The 20,357-nt window shown below is 36.5% G+C and overlaps 1 protein-coding gene across 4 annotated transcripts in view; it reads left to right on the forward strand.

The window, feature by feature from the left end:
* The first annotated feature begins 1,592 nt into the window (after positions 1 to 1,592).
* LOC102802336 (importin-11-like) overlaps positions 1,593 to 20,357 on the forward strand; it is a 133,410-nt gene continuing 114,645 nt past the window's right edge. For all 4 annotated transcript variants that reach the window (XR_014931363.1, XM_085506852.1, XM_085506850.1 and 1 more), the window contains exons 1-4: positions 1,593 to 1,676; positions 12,291 to 12,472; positions 13,942 to 14,042; positions 15,074 to 15,350. Coding sequence is in view for 3 of the 4 variants with exons in the window: in XM_085506852.1 (XP_085362978.1) it covers positions 12,335 to 12,472; positions 13,942 to 14,042; positions 15,074 to 15,350 (516 nt within the window). In the remaining variant the exon portion in view is untranslated. The remainder of the gene's footprint in view (positions 1,677 to 12,290; positions 12,473 to 13,941; positions 14,043 to 15,073; positions 15,351 to 20,357) is intronic.

The raw sequence follows: 20,357 nt of genomic DNA on the forward strand, positions 1-20,357 counted from the left end.
AAAACAGCTTGCTGCATTATAAGTATCACTTCCCTGTCAAATTAGTGGTTCAACATAACTGGCCAATTCTATCACACCTTGCCTGGCTCGAACTTCCATCCAATCAGAGCATTCCAACTTAAACATGATTCTCCACAAATACTAGAGGGCGCTCTGACCAACAAATTGCCATATATATAGATAGATAATTAAATATACGACACCAGCTACATAGCGCCCGACGAGGTATTGAGATTACATTTACCAACCATCTAGAAAATAACATGCTCGTATCCCATAATTCTGCTTGCAGCTTAAATATATATATATTATTTATTATCCCAGATTCCTGAACATAAATAACTTTTTATATCTGGATTTTAAATACTTGCATCTTTTATACACACTTCATACATTGTGTGTCTTCCCTACTAGTAAGGAAAGTGTCTCTGTGACACAATGGTGTGTATATGGTCCATGTTTTGCCAAATGTTTGTGTATTATGATATGGACCAACTTGTCCTGCACCATATTGCAAGATTAAAGGTAGACGTAATAAGCTTCGGGAATGATATGGCGAGTTTGTATTGGTATTTAATTAGTATTTTTTGCATTTCTCTTCCAAGTTGTGAGGGATTTTTTTAATATATTTTTCTATAACTTTTTCTGTAGATTCAATTTGTTTTTCTGAGCTAATTAATTGTCCCATTTCACCATCTCAACTTGGTTAAACCCCTATTAAAATAACTTAAGTTATACTTAACAACTCTATTTTTGTTTTTAGTATTACCAGAAAGACATCAAATTAATAAACTTTAACTTGAATGCGTTTTCAAATCGTCGAATCGTCTGTTCACGTTCTTAGACTGATACTACATACTCATTATTTTATTCTTATCCTTCTTCCAGCATTCATGGCGGAATACATACTACAGGTCTAGAAAATATGACCGACTAATTTAGACTGAAAAGGGGAAATTGATTAACCGAAACAAATAATATTGGAACACTTTTTCAACTCTATTTACATTTTATAACCGGCTTCTAGCTTGGCAACAATTTATTCAATTTTATTTTTGTTTTGCACGGTACAGTCAATCAAGATCAGCTGACAAAGCCATGTTCTAACTAACTTCTCTCAATTTATATAGAGAATATAAATCGTGAATCCGGCGATCTGATTGGTGGAAGGCCATGTTAGAAAGAATACAGCGAAAACACATTTCGTCATCACATGGCATGTCTAGCCATGAAGAAGTACGCTGTAAGACGCTAAGTGTCATTTATTAATCATATGTCACCTGCCCAAATTGTGAGATATATCCTTGGTATAGGAAATAACGGTAAAATGACAAATCATCTATTTTCACTTCATTTTGCACATTTTTCTTAGAGCCGAGTACTGTGACCCCATACTGTTAGTTCATTTTCTTCATCATTGTGACATGAAGTTACACTTACGAACATTACATTCTTTTTTACTACTGGGTCGGATTCTAACTCAAAAAGACATGCATCACTCTCAGAACAGTTATTACATGTAAGCTCTTCATTGATTATATCACACACATACTTTCTCTCAAACAGGGCGCCCTCACAGTCCATAAGTGGATATTTGAGTGTAGACACGAACAAACTAACAACAAATATGGCGTATTCCATGCTGGTTATGTGAATTTCAGCTTTTTCTCATTGAGGTAAGATTATCATGTTAATGTTGTCTAGGCGACGCTACCACACCCCCACCTTTCAGTGTTATGTGTTGAGTTTCGTTTGGAATCGATTTGTTAAACCGATACTCCGGTTGTATGGTATACGAAGACTAAACCGGGACTAAGACTTCAGTGACGCAGTCCGGCGTTTTTTTAGTTTGTGAGCGCGTGTCATAATAATACTGTGGATCTTGTCGTTGGAATCCTGAGCGATGTAGGGAATTTTCTGGTTAATGTCACTGGTTTTGCCGCGGTCGCTAGGACCTATAAGTGATGTTGCACGATAATAGATCACCAGACATCACAAAAATGATTTAATGTTAGCAAATAGAAATACTTTTTGGTAGAAAGAGTTTCTTTTTGCACCCCTTTCCCTAACTCTAACTCTAATCCTACTCTTACCCTTACCCTTACCCCACAGTCACTTGGGGGCTGAAAATCAATAAATACTAATTTTCAATAAAAATCATCCGCTATACGTATATAAATAAACAAGTTGTGAAACACGGCACCGAGTAAATCGACACCCTGTCGGTTTCAAATGTCGATTTCTTACCTTAAAATGCGAAACAAAAAGTGCAGAGGGGGTCAGGTGTTAGGTTAATAACCATTGTTCATAATCGCTAACTTGGTTTTATTCAAAACGGCACAAATCGCGAGTTTTTTGGTGATATCCGACAATTTCATGATCGAAAATGGCCAGCAGCCAGAATCAAGGGGGATTCGCGCAGAGTTATGGGTAAATCAAGTGCGCATACTCATTTTCAGCCAATCAGGCGTGCCGTAACAGCGAGTATTTCCTTGATTTACCCAGAACTCTATGCGAATCCCCCTTGATTCTGGCTGCTGGCCATTTTCGTTCATGAAATCGTCGGATATCATCAGAAAACGCGGGATTTGTGCAGTTTTGAATAAAACCAAGTTAGCAATTATGAACAATGGTTATTAACGTAACACCTGATCCCCTCTAAAATTTTTGTTTCGCATTTTAAGGTAAGAAATCGACATTTGAAACCGACAGGGTGTCGATTTACTCGGTGCCGTGTTTCATAACTTGTTTATTTATATACGTATAGCGGATGATTTTTATTGAAAATTAGTATTTATTGATTTTCAGCCCCCAAGTGACTGTGCCTTACCCTGCAGTGCTCCGCAATTTAATTTGTCCCCGTGCAGGCGCAGACTGAAAGGGAAAATATTAACCTGGGTTTCTTCTCACTGTTTAGGTGTCTGTGTATTATCAGCATTATCTCAGAATTTCATTAGCAGATACATGTACATGTATCGTGGAGGTAAAAAAAGAAGGAAAAGAGTAGCAGTAGAGTAACTAGTTCAGTTATGCGCATGCTCACAAAACTTTCGCCCAGATTTAAATCACAACTGACGCAATTCACAGACTTCTCAACTTGCATTAGATATAGGCAGGCACATTGTAATATCAATTCCCAGACTACTTGAATACAGAAGTATGTCAGATGTAACTGAGTTTGCTGCTACCTGGTAAGTGATACAAGTTTTGTGAGCATGCGCATAACTAGTTACTCTACTGCGCATGTGAGCTCATGAAAACAAGATGGCCGTTCCTTGCAGGCTGTAGATTTTTGAGAAAGTTCGGTTTTTCCACCAAAGTGAACGTTTTTTTGGATGAATAAAGGTAACTGAGTTCGCTCGATCATTCCAAAGGGCATTTACTTTATTTGTGGTCAATCGGAACAAAATATTTTGAAAAACAATTGATTCTGGGACTTTTCGTTTTCACGCCAACAGTTCTTGCCGACCTTGTGTATAATGGTTACAGGGCCGGGCGATCTCTCGACTCCTATTGTACATTTCTTTTATTATCTCAGAAACATACTGAGCGCCTGTGTTTGTGAGTACAGGAATGTTGGAATTTAAAAAATATCTCCCAATATGGACAAGTACTTATTTGACGATCAGATACAAATGTCAATCATTTTATTGTTAAACAATCATCATAATCATATTCTTGACATGGTTATATTCCAGCTATATTACTATGAACAAAACTATATATCTTAAAGTGCCTGTGCAATGCCCACTCTCACGTTAACTATTTTAGATCCGTGTCCTACTGAAGTGGGCAGTTATTGATTGTTTTTGTCAAAATGGTTACTCCTATCCAAGTAAATTTAAGATATATCTCGTGCTGTAGCCACGCCCACCTATCCTGAAACGGTCGACTGTTTCCGGATTTCCGACTCTCGCCGAAAGTGCGCCACCAAATGCCAAAATATGAGAGGAAGCCATACTCCTGAGCTGTACTTATATAACACTGCGTGATTCAACATACTTTTAAACGATATACATTTTTCGGTCGGCATTTCTTTTTTTTGTCAATTTTTTTTTTTTTTTGAGATAGAGAGTTTTTAGAAGTTGTTTTCAGAACAAACGTTTGTGATGGTTAAACGTTGTGTTGTGGGCGGTTGCAGTAATACGTATAGTCATAGTGTAAGTATTCACACTTTTCCAAACGATCCGAAGGTGCGACGTCAGTAAACGAAAGCCGTGAAAACAACGAGAAAAGGTTGGGGTGGACCTTCTCCTTACAGCGTCATATGTAGTGTCCACTTCACCTCAGATTCTTTTTTCGAAAAACTGTCTTCGGCCGTGAAAAAACAACTAGGTTTTAAAGAGAAGCGCCGACAACTTAAACCTGGCGCAATACCAACAATTTTGAAAGAAATAGATTCCGAACCAGCCCATGATCACCGAGGCGGATTTCAGAAGAGAGAGAGACGTCGGGTAAGTGTTTCAAATCATTTGACTTGTTTTGCCATCCTGATTATCGCTTTATAGAGACAATTAAGTTTGCGTTATGTAAAGGTATCAATAATTTTTGATAGTAACACGAAAACGACGCGTCGGACAAACAGGAAATTACGCAGTCCTTACACACTGCTAATTGTTTTCATTTTCGCAGGCTAAAAGTTTCTGAATTGTTCGGTGATTGGTGCTGAATGTCGAATTCACACCTCTGTTACTTTCCTTCTAGCTTGATCTGCGAAATAATTTATGGGGGTACTGGACATCTCGACCCCAAAAAATCCCGACCCGTTTTTCATACCTACAGCCAAAACAAAAATTGAAAGTCAGCTTGGACTTTCAGTTATGAGACATGACAAAACAAACGCTGCCAGTGATAGATTTCGCGAATAAAAAACAAAATTAACGCAATCAAAGGCGCCGACCACACGCGTTGGAAATACTAGTAGATAGTACACGACGTTTCGAATTAAAAGATGTCGATCAACGTTGAACTAGATAGAGGTTCGCGTCGCCACATTGAGACAGGGTCGCGTCGATGTGGTGGGTCGAGATGTTCAACTTGGGTCGAAATGTCTTGGGTCGAGATGTCTAGAAATCATTTATGGAATAAGAATCCGGGCTTTGGCTGTCAATGCGTTATCACCAAGTAAATAAGTATGACAATCACGCTAACTCGAGTCCACTCTGAATTTTTCTGTATGTGTGTTGCTCTCAATTATTTTTGTTATCCAATTAAACGCCACCAGTCACGCACTTGTCCTCGTCGTGACCCGACGCGTTCACCCATTTCAACTGAATCTATTTCCACGCGGCGGTCATTTATTTAGTAACTGTGATTTGTCGTTTTTTTAGTTATTTCCCTATTTTATTGATCACTATAGTTTAACGTCTAGAATGTCAAAATATGTTTTCTTTTTATTTTAATTTTGATGCTTCTACTGGAAATGTACTTCAATAGAGCATGTGTGATATGATTCTTTATGGTTTTCTATCTACTATTGTTGAATCAAAATGCTCTTATTATAATTTACAGATTACGTAGAAGAGCTCTTCAATACACTAGACTTGTATGTTGGAGGAGATTGTGTATTACATACACTTGATGATGCACCCCTGCCACTCAACAGCCAGTATGCCCACCCTGACAAAGTCTCGGCAGTTCATTGCCACACTACAAGATTCACATAACAGTGTAAATACATTTCCAGATGCTGCAACAATTATGCTAATAAAAAACAGGCTACGTTACACAGTTCACAAATTGTATTTAGACTTGTGATGAACAAAGAAATATGACAATGTAAACATTGGATTGTCTGTACATGTATGTGAGGAAAATAATGTGAATAAAATATAATTTGTACATGGATTACTATTACTATAGTATATGGTTTTAATTGAGTGACACTGTGTGACAATGAAAAAAGGAAACACATCTTCAGATTTTGGAATCTATGAAAAACCAAGATTTGGTAATTTAAGTCCTAAATAATTCTCTGACATAAATATTGATAAATCTGTTACTGCTCACTCTGGTAGTACTGTAGTCTTTTTCAAGGAACTTCAAGTATCCCCTCGTTAACCTGTGGAGGTTTAGAAAATAAATAAGGTCACAATCTTTATTTGGCATTTGTTTATACGTAATTCATTCGTTTTATGATGCATCTTTTTTTACTATAATAAAGGCAACTATTATTATGTTATATATGTGTTTGAATTATGGATGAAAAAAATATTGAACACATTTACAATTAGTACATAAGTATAAGCAATTGCCACCCAATCCTCTCAAACGATTATTCAAAAAATAATTAAATTTTTTTTCTTCATTTTCTTTTCATAATAATATGTCAATTTTATTTCACCAAACATTTTTCAAATTTACGTTTAAAATTTTGAAACTTGCGGATGTAATGCACACCCGCGCTTCGTGTGAGGGGAAGCCAGGTCAAAACATTGGGAATTTTACGTGTGTAGAGCAGCCCACAGAGACGTCGGCCGATCCCAACAACCATATCAGAAATTGTTGATGGTGGAAAAAAATAAGAGTTTCATTTGTGCAAAAAAAAAAATCAAACGTGATAAAGTAAAACGCCGATGACATTCGGGCCACACGAGACACTCACGCCTTCGACCATGAACGAAAATCCAATATATGGATGCCAATGCACGTTTGAACGAAGCAGGCAATATTTCTGAGGAAATTCGCGATCTAAGTTTATCGAGCATAATAAAGAGTTCACACATACCTCTTTGAAATTATCGATAAGATATTTTATAAAGAGTAGTAAGCTCAACTAGAACAAAAAAAACTAGAACTTCTTACCGACTCGAAAGTTGTCCAGTGCCGAGGTTCAGCGATAGTTTACAAACGTGCGCCGGGGACGGTGACATCACTGCGACCAGCCACACCAGAACGGACATATCTCGCATCTAACTCAACCCCATGCAACAAATTTGATATCCAAGTGTTCATTATGGCCCGTTCTTCCTCGACGAAAAAGTACATAAGTGACAATTTAGTCAAAGACGAGAAAACTGCACAAGAAATTTGCCTTATTTACACGTATCGGCAATGCGAGCTGCCCAGCAACTTCACTTTCTGACGTCACAAGGGGAATTTCTGTATGGCAATGAATAGCTAATGAGGAGCCTCGTTTTAAAATACAAAAATAAAGTTGCTGTAGACTGAGTTTAAAACACATTTTTTCACTTAAAAAAAATAATTTATGCTTAGAAACATAAAAATTAATAATATTTATGTATCAATTGATAATTTTAGACGTGAAAATAGCAGCCATTTCACAGGCACTTTAAATTTGATAACTACCGTAAAATTCCTAATTGAGGCCGCGGCTTTAATTAAAATTTGTTTTTTCAATGGACGAATTCAGAAGCGTGAAGTCTTGGTGCGGCTTTAATTAGAGCATTCACTTCGGTAACAGTGGGATTTTTTTTCAGAAAACAAAGGCCAGAAGGAATAATGATATGCTAATGAGATGCACGACACTCGATTGCAACGATTCTAAGGCACTTTCGGATTTTTACACACAGACAAACTTGTACACAAACAAAATTTCACACTGTGTAACATACTGCACAATAAATAATATCTACAAATAGATTTGTATGCATTTGCAGATTACGGTACTGTATACTACAATATCTTGAATAGACTAATTCGTTAGCACCAGTCACTCTTTTAGTAACGGTGCAGACAGCCGTCTGACACAGTCGATTGCGGCATGTTCGACTTCCGGCAGAGTGACTGTACATTCCACGTTTAATCTAGACATCGGGGAAATTAAAATAAAAAAAGTCAATCAAAAAAAAAATGTTCGCATAATAACAATAAAATACTCAGTATATTATATAATGTAATATATATTTATTTTCTTATTTTTTTGATAACGAAAAGTATATTCTAAAAGAAGCCAAAACAAAAACGAATGCATTCTTAGTAGCAAATGATCACGGTAACGGTCATGCTGCGTTTCATACAAGTGAATACTTACTTGTCTTCAAAGTGTTACAATTGCTGATTATTAATCAGTAGTGATTACAATAATGTACAAAAAAGAAATTTGTTGAATTGTTGTGAAAATTCAACTTAGTTTCACCGCAAGCGAATGATTTTGGTCACATTTAAATGCTCGATACGATATCCGCCATGTTAGTTCAAACATCTTTAGTGAATTGAAACTGTTATGTTGACCTGATAGGTCAAGTCGCTAATTAACCAATCGAAACGCTGGATGGTGCCAACATGATTAAATTACCATAGCTCATTTAAATATGTTAATGTAGTTCAGCGACCTCATGGTAAACGAAACACGGTAGAGATTTACCGTTGCTGTAGTGCGATTGTTTGGCTTTGATTTTAATGGGAAAACGGCATGATTTTTTTTTAAGTCAAGAAATTAGTTGTTTTCAAAAGATAAGCTGAGCATTGAAGAAGAATTTAACACTTTTGAAGATAATAACAGCTCATTGTCGAAACGCAGTTTACCCAGTCATGTCACACAAATTAAACCTGTACTCTGGAATAAGCGTCAATGACTACGGAAAACCTTAATTAGACTCTAATTTAAGCGTCATGAATATTAATGAGCTATATGAATATTAATTAGCAATGAATATTAATGAGTTTGGTCGCAGCAAATATTTTTATTATGTTTCACAATTTAGAAGAGTTTGAATTTAAAAATTAAATATATTCGAAATGCAAATGCTGCAGACTAAAAAACAGAAACAAATAAATTATTGTTGCAATATTAATGTATATTGTAAAAGTTAAATAAAACGCATTTGAAACGTTTTAGCGAGGAATATTTTCACGATCTTATTTACTCTAAATACATTCTCCTTCAAAAAATCGACCACGTAATTATTTGGAGTAGTGTTGTAATTTATTATTCGTATCATCAATTTCTAAAACGTATATATTTACAGTAATGAACGAACAAATAAAACTTCCGAACTTTCAACGTTACGACGTGACACAACTTACTTCGCGATTTTATACACCGATTATACCAATAATTCCTCTTACTCAGTCATGATGCCAAGCAAAAAATGTTACTTCGTTTTTTTGATAAGAAATAAATGTAAAATTTGACTTAATTTTATCGGGAGTGGATATTTTTGATCACTCGATCGCTTCGGTAAAAAACACAGCCCGCCATGATGTTTGTGACTTATTAGTTGATCGGCACGTGTCCTTTGACCCGATGGGTCAATAATTCCATTAACCAATCAGAATGTCGCATAGTAATGCCGGTAGAATCCGAAGTTTTCCGAATGGTAGTGATCGTAAATGTTACATTGCTGAAGTAAAGCGATGTCGCACGACGTGCTGACATCGATTTCAGTTGAAAACTGCACGATGGTGATAGAAAGAGGTGATTAGTCGCGATGATAACAGCGTAAACTGTCGTGAACTCTGCTTTGACCATGTTATATTGGGGTGAAATTGATTTTGAAAGAATTTTACCTTTCAATCTAAAGACTGACACAGTCGGAGACACTATCGCAGAAAGTATTTACTTACAAACAAAGAGGTGCTAATTTCACAAAATTGACTAGCCACTACGTATCGTGCGACTAGGTCTATTGTTTACAAATTATAATCCACGACTGACAGGATGCGTGTCAGTCGGTACATAATTATAATAACAATCGGACAATAGTCCTGGTCGGAAGCATTTCAGTGGTAGTCGCTAATTTTAAGTGCCGGTCGGGGCCGACCACCGCCGACCAGCATGGCGAGATCCCTGGGCTTATATTGCAGACTTTTCCCTGGGATCAAAACTTGTCAATTTCAACATGAAACAATGTCTCAAGTTAGGGGTGCGGCTTTTATTAAAGCTGCGGCCTCAAATATGATTTTTACGATACTGGAGACTGTGCCATGCATGGCTTGTTCGTTGTATTTTTGAATTGGCAATATTGTACTGTTTCGAAATCTTGCTAGTACTGTTTTTTAGTCCAAAAGAAGCTTGTTTAATGATCTTTGCAATGATGCATGACATGGATCCCATCGCATTGTACCAGAAACTGAATTTTAAGGATAGTAATGACAATTTTTAAAATTTATATCCAGTGTACCGTAAAAGTCTCTTGATCCGCAGTAGTAAAAACAATCATTTCCAAGGTGAGCAAATTAATTTACGTTTTGATCGGTTCAGTTTTAAAGACAACATGCCAATCACTGAGACCCGCTGCATTTTGTTTGGTGGTTTAACGGTACTTCTGGTGTGCTTTTATAAAACTGTTCACTTCGCTGGTACTTCATTTACTGGTGCTGGTCCAAGAATTTCATCAAGTTGGCTCTGTCCTATCAATTGCAACCACTGCATAATATTCATTTTGTTTGCTGCAGCCATAGTTTATCGTTTGCAGTTTGTCAAGGGTGCCAGTTAACAGGATACGTAAACATATCCATCCGCAGTGCCAAACTTATCGATTAACCCGATTGCATGCGCAAGTGTATCATTCACCCTCTTAACATCGGGCAAATGATCACCTGTGCTCAGGCACAAATGCCCATATTCGAGCAGTAATATATACTCTAGTTGTGACAAATTTATTTGTTTGGAATATTAGATAAGTCAGATAAATTTATGAAACTATTCTCAAAATATACAGCGCAAGCCATGCGTAGTTTAACTATGTTTTAACTTGAAGCTAAATTAGTGATAAGATGCCCTTATCCATATGGTAATAGTTGTGTTCACGTTACACAAAGTACGGTCTAAGATTTAGGCTTATCTAGCATATTTGCAATTCGGCTAGACTCAATTGCGTCCAATCACACAGGGAGGGCCAGTCGTTAGCACGGGCTAAGGGACGCCATCAGTCGGTGACCTTTGGCAAGCCGCTATTTACGGACGAAAAATGGATGACACGCGCGAGGTTCTATTTCTGCTGCTGACATGTTTCGTTCAAAATTTTGAAGCGACGTGCACAGGAACGCGATAAAAGATGGACCCAACTTATTTGGATGCACAGAAACAGTATACAACGGCGTAACAGAATACAGAGTTTTATTAATGCATGTCGTAGACAGCGAACCAAATTTATTTAGCTCGGTTATCATTTTGGGAATGAGAAAGTTGGATACATGTATATTTGATCACATGCATAATATTCACACCCAAAGGTCGCTGCAGATGGCGCTTAGCCCTGGGCTAAACGTTCACGCACACTTCGTTAGCCCGTGCTAAGGGTCTAGACGTCGTCTTAAATTCGGATCAGATTTAACACGTACTTAGCATTCCTTAGCCCGTGCTAAGCGTTAACGCACGTTTGCTTAGCACGGGCTAAGGAATTTGACCTCTTAGCCCGTGCTAAGGAGCTGTGCGTGAACGCAACTAATAGTTATTACTGAGACAGATGTGATGTTGATATTCAATAACAATGAATATAAATTTAACTTAATTGAATATGTATGACATTATTAGTGTTTCTTATTAGTCCCCGTTCGGACGAAGTCCGAAAACGGGGACTTATAATTCGGTCTCCGTCCGTCCGTCCGTCTGTGCGTCCGTGCGTCCATCCGTCCATCCGGAGTCATATCTCAGAATCCCTTGGACCGATTCCGTTCATTCTTTGCATGTGCCTAGTACTTTATGTGGGACATATGCACATGCAGTGGTTTAGCGATTCGATTTAAAATGGCCGACTGGCAGCCATCTTGTTTTTTGAAAATGTTGTATTTTGGACATGCTTTGTCAGTTGTCATTCAAACTTGGTACATAGATTATACATGTTAGGATACATGTCCATGACGATTTATTTCGCAATTGGATCAAAGATGGTCGACTGGCAGGCATCTTGTTTTTGTTATTTTATGCGGTATCTTGGACGTGCTCTGTCAGTTTTCATTCAAATTTGGCACATACATGTACTTTATACATGTTAGGATGCATGTCCATGACAATTTGTTTCAAAATCTGGTCAAGGATGGCTGATTGACAGCCATCTGACTTTTTGGCCTTACTACTATATTTCCACAATTTATGTACCATTTTCATTCGTATTTGGCACATACATCATACATATCAGTGTGTTTCATTTTGGCTATATTACTATGACACGAAACAAGTGTTTTGATGTAAATAAACAATCTGTTGTATACGCCACTTGGAACTCAAGTTTCAAGGACACGCTCGCGACAACCCCTCTGCTTTAATATGACAAGCACAAAGAGAACTTAACGGGGACTGTGTCATTTTCAATGACTTGTTACATGTACATGACACTTTTAGTGTTTTCATGTCATGTATGACATTATTAGTATTTTCTTTTCAGTTCTATTTATCTGCTGGGTGTCAACCTATGATAGAAAATATAAGATGGAAGTAGAGACTGCAGGTCTATTAGTTTTACAGACTTTGGGTAGAGCGGCCAGTCAAGATGCCTCAACCCTGAAACCTGCTGAACAGCAACTAAAACAATGGGAGACTCAGCCTGGTTTTTACTCAATCTTGCTTGTAAGTATTCTGCCTTTCATAAAGATGGTGGGGAATGTCTGACGTGTTCTGTCATATCATCATCACCGTTGATGTTGATTTGATTGGGGGCATGTACTATTTTAAATTTTGTACATGAACCGTATTTATCTGGGTAAGAGCCCATGCCGGGGCAAATGCCCACCCCCCACTTTTGATACAATATAGGAATTGAGGTCATGTCCTGGCATACGCCGAGGGTGTCTTTTTCTACACTTGTAATAAAAAAATAACAAAAACCTATTATGTTTCATTGTATTAAGAGTTGATTTCTTTGCAGTTTGTTGTGATTCTGATAAAAATTCTTGAAAAATAATTGTCAATTGCGTAAAACGCAAAAAAGCTGTGACAGCAAAATAGGTAATTTCGCTTTCAGCATTCGAAGCAGCAGCGTGTTCATCGTTGTTGATGTAATTTATATTTAATTTTCAAGATTTTTTATCTGAATCATATTAGTCATCAAGTCTACAAAAATGTATATTAAAGCAGAAATGGTAGTTCTCTTTTTGAAATATGTCGTGTCCCTGAAAAGGTCGACCGCTTATGCTTTCTTCAAAACGATACAAGCAAATCTTACAGTATATGGAGAGCCGGGAAGCAAGTGTCGCACTTGTTCGGCTTTAGCATAATCGACAATGAAACCAATGTTGCAATATTGTAGCAACTCGTACCTGGGAGATTGGTTGAAATCACATTGTTTTGGCTTTAAAAAATATTTGGTAGCTGCTTGTGAATCCATAACTGAGGCGTGCATTTTTGCAATGTCACGCCGAAGACTGCCAACTTTTTCACCATCTTTCATCACAGCTTTTTCATTTCTGTCATGAAAATTAAATCTTCTGTCGTTGGAGAAGTACAAATGCTTTTTATTTCAAGCTCACCGCGTTATCCATATTGTGAGACATTCCAACCTCTGGAACTTGCTAAATGTTAACTTTCGCCATGATTGATGAGCGCCTAGTCTGATAAGAAAGCATTGCTGACTTGACCTCTATGATGAAACACTAGTAGTAGTGATGTCATTCTTAGCCAATCAGTAAAGCAGATGCTTAAAGGTCAAAGATGATTGTCAGACTGTAAACAAAAGCATTGTGTGCCATTGCAGCAAAGTTGTTTGCTGCGACCCCATTTTTCTTGTCTCTTTATTAGTCTTATGTTTTGACTTATGTTTTGATCTCTGTGTGCGTCCGGACCTGTATCTTAGAAATGCCTGGACCAATCACAATCAAACTTCACACATACATAATACATTACATTATACATATGCACATCAATTTGTTTCACGATGTGATTCAAGATGGCCGAATGGCAGCCATTTTGTACTGAAAATCATCAAAATTAAAATAAAGAATTTTACAGTACAGATTTGCAACTACATATAATTAGCTGGCATGTTATTCACACAACAGAAAATCATTCGTTGAAAGTTGTCATTTTCTCATTTTTGGCAGACAATATTTAACAACCATTCTATTGATGTTAATGTAAGATGGCTTGCTGTGCTTTACTGTAAGAATGGTGTTGATAGGTATTGGAGAAAAACAGCTCCACAGTAAGTAATAATAATGTACTTTCATACATTGCCATTGGCTAATCGGCTACCATGAGTGAAACAATGCATGAATTCACGTCTTTGAATTTCTGATTGCGTCTAAATTATTCTAACAAAAAAATTGTATTATATAGTTTGTGATGAAGACAAGAGTTCCTCTATCAATAGTGTTATGAATATCCATCTTGGGCTTGGATGTTGTATTTTTTGGCAGATTTGCATACTTTCTGTTGGTGCACTTTGTTTCGTTTAGATTTTTTTAAGTTATTTTCATTTTATGTAATGTTTAAATTGCTGCTTTATTTTATGTGCAATCTTTCAGTGAAAAGTTACACAAGACTACATGTAAAAAATGTTTAAAAAAATAAGGCAATATTTTATAATAGATTTATAATTTTGTTATGTTTGATAACATTGATGTTCTCTTAATAATTATTTGAGATATTTCCCGACTTTAACATTAAGTGAACCATGCCTTGAACCTTTTCCGTTTCAGGTTTACACCAGTAAAGGTGTATGTCTGCAGTGAATTTTTAAACTTGTTTACTTTGTCCACTGTATAATGCATTGTGACCTAAAACCCAAACATCCTCAATGGCCCAGTTTTATCCAAACTTAGGTACATTACATTTTCTGCAACTTGTATTCATTTATTTGTTGATAAAACTATGATTGACAGTTAATTTCAAGACCTGCATGGCTGTTAAAACAAAGATTTTTATCAATTTTTAGATGGGACATAAAGTCTTGCCCAACTAATAGACTAACAGCAAAATCTATTTTCTATATGTATTCATGATTGTGTACGACAGACAAAATAATTGTGAAAATTCTTGATTCACGGAACACATGCAGTTGATGCATGACAATGAAGTGCAATTTGCATACTTAAATCTAGTATTAAACCTTTCCATGTATGCACTGTAACTGTGGTTTAAGATTCATAGTGACTTGGTACAATGTAGTACATGTATATCATTTTAAAAAGTCAAAACTGGAACTTACTGATTTGTGTTGACTGTTAATTTCAGTGCTATTGCAGAAGAGGAAAAAGTAAATTTAAAGAAACAGTTGATTGCAAACTTCAATGAACCAATCAGTCAACTTGCAACACAGCTTGCCGTACTTATTGCTAAGATAGCACGCTTAGATTGTCCTAGAAACTGGCCAGAGCTTATACCGTCACTCCTTGAAGCTGTTAAACAGCCAGAGTTGTTATGGCAACAGAGGGCTTTGTTAACTTTACATCATGTTACAAAGACGCTGGCTTCAAAGCGACTTTCTGCTGATCGTAAGCTATTCCAGGAAGTGAGTACACTTTTAAACAATTACTACCGTTAAAATCCTATTATAAACCGCATACCTAATAGTAACCGCAACCCTGATTTCGGCTTCAGTGTTGAAGAGTTCTCAACAAAAATTGAAAACATGAAAAGTACCTATTACCGTACTCGACCGCGTTAGCGCCCAGGGGCCTCAACTCAGAAAATCATGATTTTTTAGGGGTGGGCGCTTACCCGAGCACCCCCCTCGAAAAATAGTGCAAATTAAAAATTTGATTCATCAAGTGACAGATTACGTCTTTGAGGGAAATCAAATTACGAAATTAGTTGAGTCGTCATTGATTTTCACAATGAAGAAACAGAAATGATCACAAAAAATATGCACGTTTTATTACAATATTAATTACGTACCGCCAGAATTTACGAAATTAAAAACATTTGAGTCTGTTGGAACACAGTCGAAGTCAAAATTGTCATATTATCTCCACTGACGAAGGTGTTGGATCGTACGCAAACTCTCGATGAAAATCACTTTCTGCCATGATGCATTTGCAGATTTTACCTGCAGCGGCGTCCTTTGACCTAATGGGTCAAGTTGGTTATTAACCAATCACAATGCTGTGTTGTACTGACGCAATTCTTCGGAAATTCCCGAAGACTTTCCGGTAACGCAATGCGGAAGTGAATTATCGATGTTGAAGTATAATCTGTTGGAATTGATTTCAGCGAATAAACGACATAGCTTTTCCAAAAAACTAGTAACTAGCCATTTTTGAGAGGTAAACTGTATATGGCATGAAATATTTACCGCATTTTACTTGTATTAACAGGTCATTGTCGAAGCGTAGTTTATGCACGGTTACCGTGTTCTACGCATTCACAACATGTTCACAACGGTCGATATCCATGCTGTATCATATAAAAAACGATTACCAAGATTCGTTACGCAAGACCAAGTTTTAAATTAGTTGCATTTTGAAGGGGTGGGCGCTTTGCCGAATGTGACCCCAAATATAAAAATTGCGCAAAAGTGGGGGTGGGCGCTTTCCCGGGCATGGGTGCTAACGTGGTCGAGTACGGTACTACCGTTAAAGTCCTAATATAAACCGCATACGTAATAGTAACCGCACCCCCAATTCCGGCTTCGGGGTTAAAGAGTTCTTAACAAAAATTGAAAACTTGAAAAGTACCTATTACTAACCGCACCCCCAATTCAACAAGACCGTGACTGACTTCATTGTTTCAACCAGCTGTTCCAAAACGGCACTGTTCCTAATCCTATTCATTTGTTTCGACAACATGCCTAAAAATATTCACACCTATTTATTGTTCAGCGGTGATAAGATGTCAGACAGGCAATGAAACTGCTTTTGTTCTGGCGGCGACCTCTGTCAATACTCTTTCTGAATACGTCTGTGTTTCGTAAGTTTTAGACAATGAGCTTTTATCATTGTAAAAGTGTTAAACTGAGCATTGAAGAATAATTTATCTTTCGAAAACAAATAATTTCTTGATTTAAAAAAAAAAAATCATGCCATTTTCCCATGGAAATCAAAGGCAAAAGATCGCACTACATTATCGGTAAATCTCTTCCGTGTTGCGTTCACTATGAGGTCGCTGAACTGTCATTAACATATTTAAATGAGCTATGTAATTTAGACACGTGGGCACCATCCAGTATTTTGATTGGTTAATTAGCGACTTGACCTATCCGGTCAATAATACGTCACGTGAGCATTCAAAAACATGGCGGATATCATATCGGCTGTTTACATGTGACTGAAATCATTCGCTTACGGGGAAACTAAGTTGAATTTTACTTGCATTTTATAACAATTCAACGAATTTATTTTTCGTGCGTTATTGTAATCACTACTAAATAATAATCACCAATATCAACACTTCGAAAACAAGTAAGTTATTCACTTGTGACCCGCAGCATGGCCGGATCGAGCTACCGTTCTGTGATCATTTGCTACTAAGCAGTGCATTCGTGTTTTTATTTGAAACTTCTGTTTGAATATACTTTTCGTAACCAAGAAAATTAAAAAAATACATGCATATTACATTAAAAATACTGAGTATTTTTTGTATCATGTGGAATTTTTTTTTATCGACTGTAATTTTTCAACATTTCGTAACGCCTATTTTAGAACCAAAATAAGGCTTTTCACTCTTCCCCGACGCCTATTCAAGAGATTGTACGGTGTATTGTTTGTTTTGTGCATGTGTTGTGGAAAAAAAATGACCATGCCCATTTAGTGATTGCAATATGTACGTAATAGAAACCGCACCCCGAACTTGAGCTTTTGATCCCAATTTTTAAATTGATACATTGTAATATGAACCGCGGTTTATAATAGGACTTTAAAGGTAACCGCACCCCCAATTCAACAAGACCGTGACCGACTTTGTTTCAACCAGCTGGTACATTGTTCCTAATCCTATTCATTTGTTTCGACAACGTGCCTAAAAATATTCACACCTCTTTATTGTTCAGTAGTGTTAGGATGTCAAACACGCAGTGAAACTGCTTTTGTCTTGTGACAACTTTGTCAATACTTCTTATAAATACGTCCGTGTGTCGCAAGTTTTCGACAATGAGCTGTTCTCACTGAAAAACTGTTAAATTCTTTTTCAATGCTCAGTTTATCTTTCAAAAACAACTAATTTCTTGATTTAATAATTTAAAAAAAAAGTCATGTCGTTTTCCCATGGAAATCAAAGCCAAAAGATCGCACTACATTATAGGTAAATCGCTTCTGGGTTTCGTTCACCATGAAGTCAGTGACCTGTCATTAACATGAACTAAGGTAATTTGAACACGTGGGCACCATCCAGCATTTTGATTGGTTAATTAGCGACTTGACCTACCCGGTCAAGTAATGTCTCGTGTGCATTCAAACTACATAGCGGAAAATAATTCGCTTACAGTGAAACTAAGTTGAATTTTACTTGCATTTGTTAACAATTCAACGAGTTTATTTTTTGTGCGTTATTATAATCACTACTGAGTAATACTGTAAAATCTGTATTAGAAACCGCGGCTTCTATTAAAATGGTACAATGCAATAGAGGGGATGCGGCTTCTATTAGAGCATCTACACATATGAGAAATGATGATTTTTTGGTTCTCAATTTTTCAAAAAGAATGGGTGCGACTTCTATTAGGGATGCGGCTTCTAATACAGATTTTACGGTAATCAACAATTTCAACAGTTTGAAAACAAGTAAGTTATTCACTTGTGAGCCGAAGCATGGCCGGATTGCGTTACCGTACCCAAGGTACCGTACCTTTTTAGTGCCGTACCATGATCATTTTCTACTAAGCAATGCGTTAATGTTTGTTTTTATTTGAAACCCCTGTCAGAATATACTTTCCGTTATGAAGAAAATTAAAAAAATAAATGCATATTACATTAAATATACAGAGTATTTTTTGTTCATGTCAACAGGTTTTTTGTGACGTGACGCTTATCACTCTTCCCTGACATCTAAATTGGAGTTAGCTTATATTCAAAAGATTGTACGGTGTATTGTTTGTTTTGTGCAAGTGATGTGGGAAAAAAATGACCACGCCCATTTAGTGATTGTAATATGCACCTAAAATAAACCGAACCTGAGCTGTTGATCCCAATTTTTTATTTGATACATTGTAATATAAACCGCGGTTTATAATAGGATTTTAATGGTACCATTATATATTGAGCTGAAATAGTTTGCTTTGTTCTGAATACCTGATTTCTACTTAAATAATGCAGTTGTTTTGAACCATTCACTTTTAACATAATGCCATAAAAAATTATAAATGAAATGTGACATTAGCTAGGAAATCACTGCTGTATACATGTATGTATCACTGGGCATGATAAACATATTAAATGTAAATACATTTACATTCATAACAGGAGGTCCTTATCTTGGTTGTACTTGTACAAGAAAAGTTTCACAGTTTTATATGAAATACCAGCAATTATTAGTCCCCGTTCGGACGCAGTCAGAAAACGGGGACTTATGTTTTGACCTCCGTGCGTGCGTCTGTGCATGCGTGCGTGCGTCCGAACCTGTATCTTAGAAATACCTGGACCAATCACAATCAAACTTCACACATACATCATACAGGATATTATACATATGTACGTCAATTTGTTTCACGATCTGATTCAAGATGGCTGAATGGCAGCCATTTTTGTGCTAAAAATCATCAAAATCAAGCATTTCCCGGCTGTTTACAAATGGATTTTGTTCAAACCTCGCATATACGTTGGACATTATAGGACCTTGATGCACATTGTTTTGTTTTACAATCTGATTCAAGATGGCTGAATGGCGGTCATTTTTCTGCTAAAAAATCATAAAAATCAAGCATTTCTCGGCTGTTTACAGATGGATTTTGTTCAAACTTGGTATATACATTAGACATTATGGGACCTTGATGCAAATAATTTATTTTTTCAGATAAAATTAAAAATGGCCGACTGGTGGCCATTTTGTTTTATGAATGTGGTTCTCGTGCCATATCTTGCTTTTACTGATTATGTTCAAATTTTGAATATTCATTATACATCATGTCATAGATAGACAGATATATTGGTTTGACGATCCTATTCAAAATGGTCAAATGGTGGCCATTTTTGTGCTAAAAAATCATGAAATATCAAGCATTTCTGGCATTTATGGATGGATTTCGTTCAAACTTGGTACATATATTAGACATTACAGGTTCCTGATGCACATCATATATTTTTCAGATCGGATTCAAAATGGCTGTCTGGCGGCCATTTTGTTTTAATGAATGGGCTTCTAGACCCATATCTCCGACTTGTTTTGACTGACTGTATTTAAATTTTAAATATTCATTATACATCATGTTATATATATACAAAGTCATGTATTCAAAATGGCTGATTTAAATGCTGTTCCAAAGCAATATCTCTCAACATGAACAAGTACTTGTTTGACGATCAGATACAAATGTCGATCATATTCCTGACATGTTTATATTCCAGCTATATTACTATAAACAAAATTA

This window comes from Saccoglossus kowalevskii, chromosome 13 (genome assembly GCF_978046115.1).
Source record: "Saccoglossus kowalevskii chromosome 13, keSacKowa6.1, whole genome shotgun sequence".
Taxonomy (NCBI): Eukaryota; Metazoa; Hemichordata; class Enteropneusta; family Harrimaniidae; genus Saccoglossus; species Saccoglossus kowalevskii.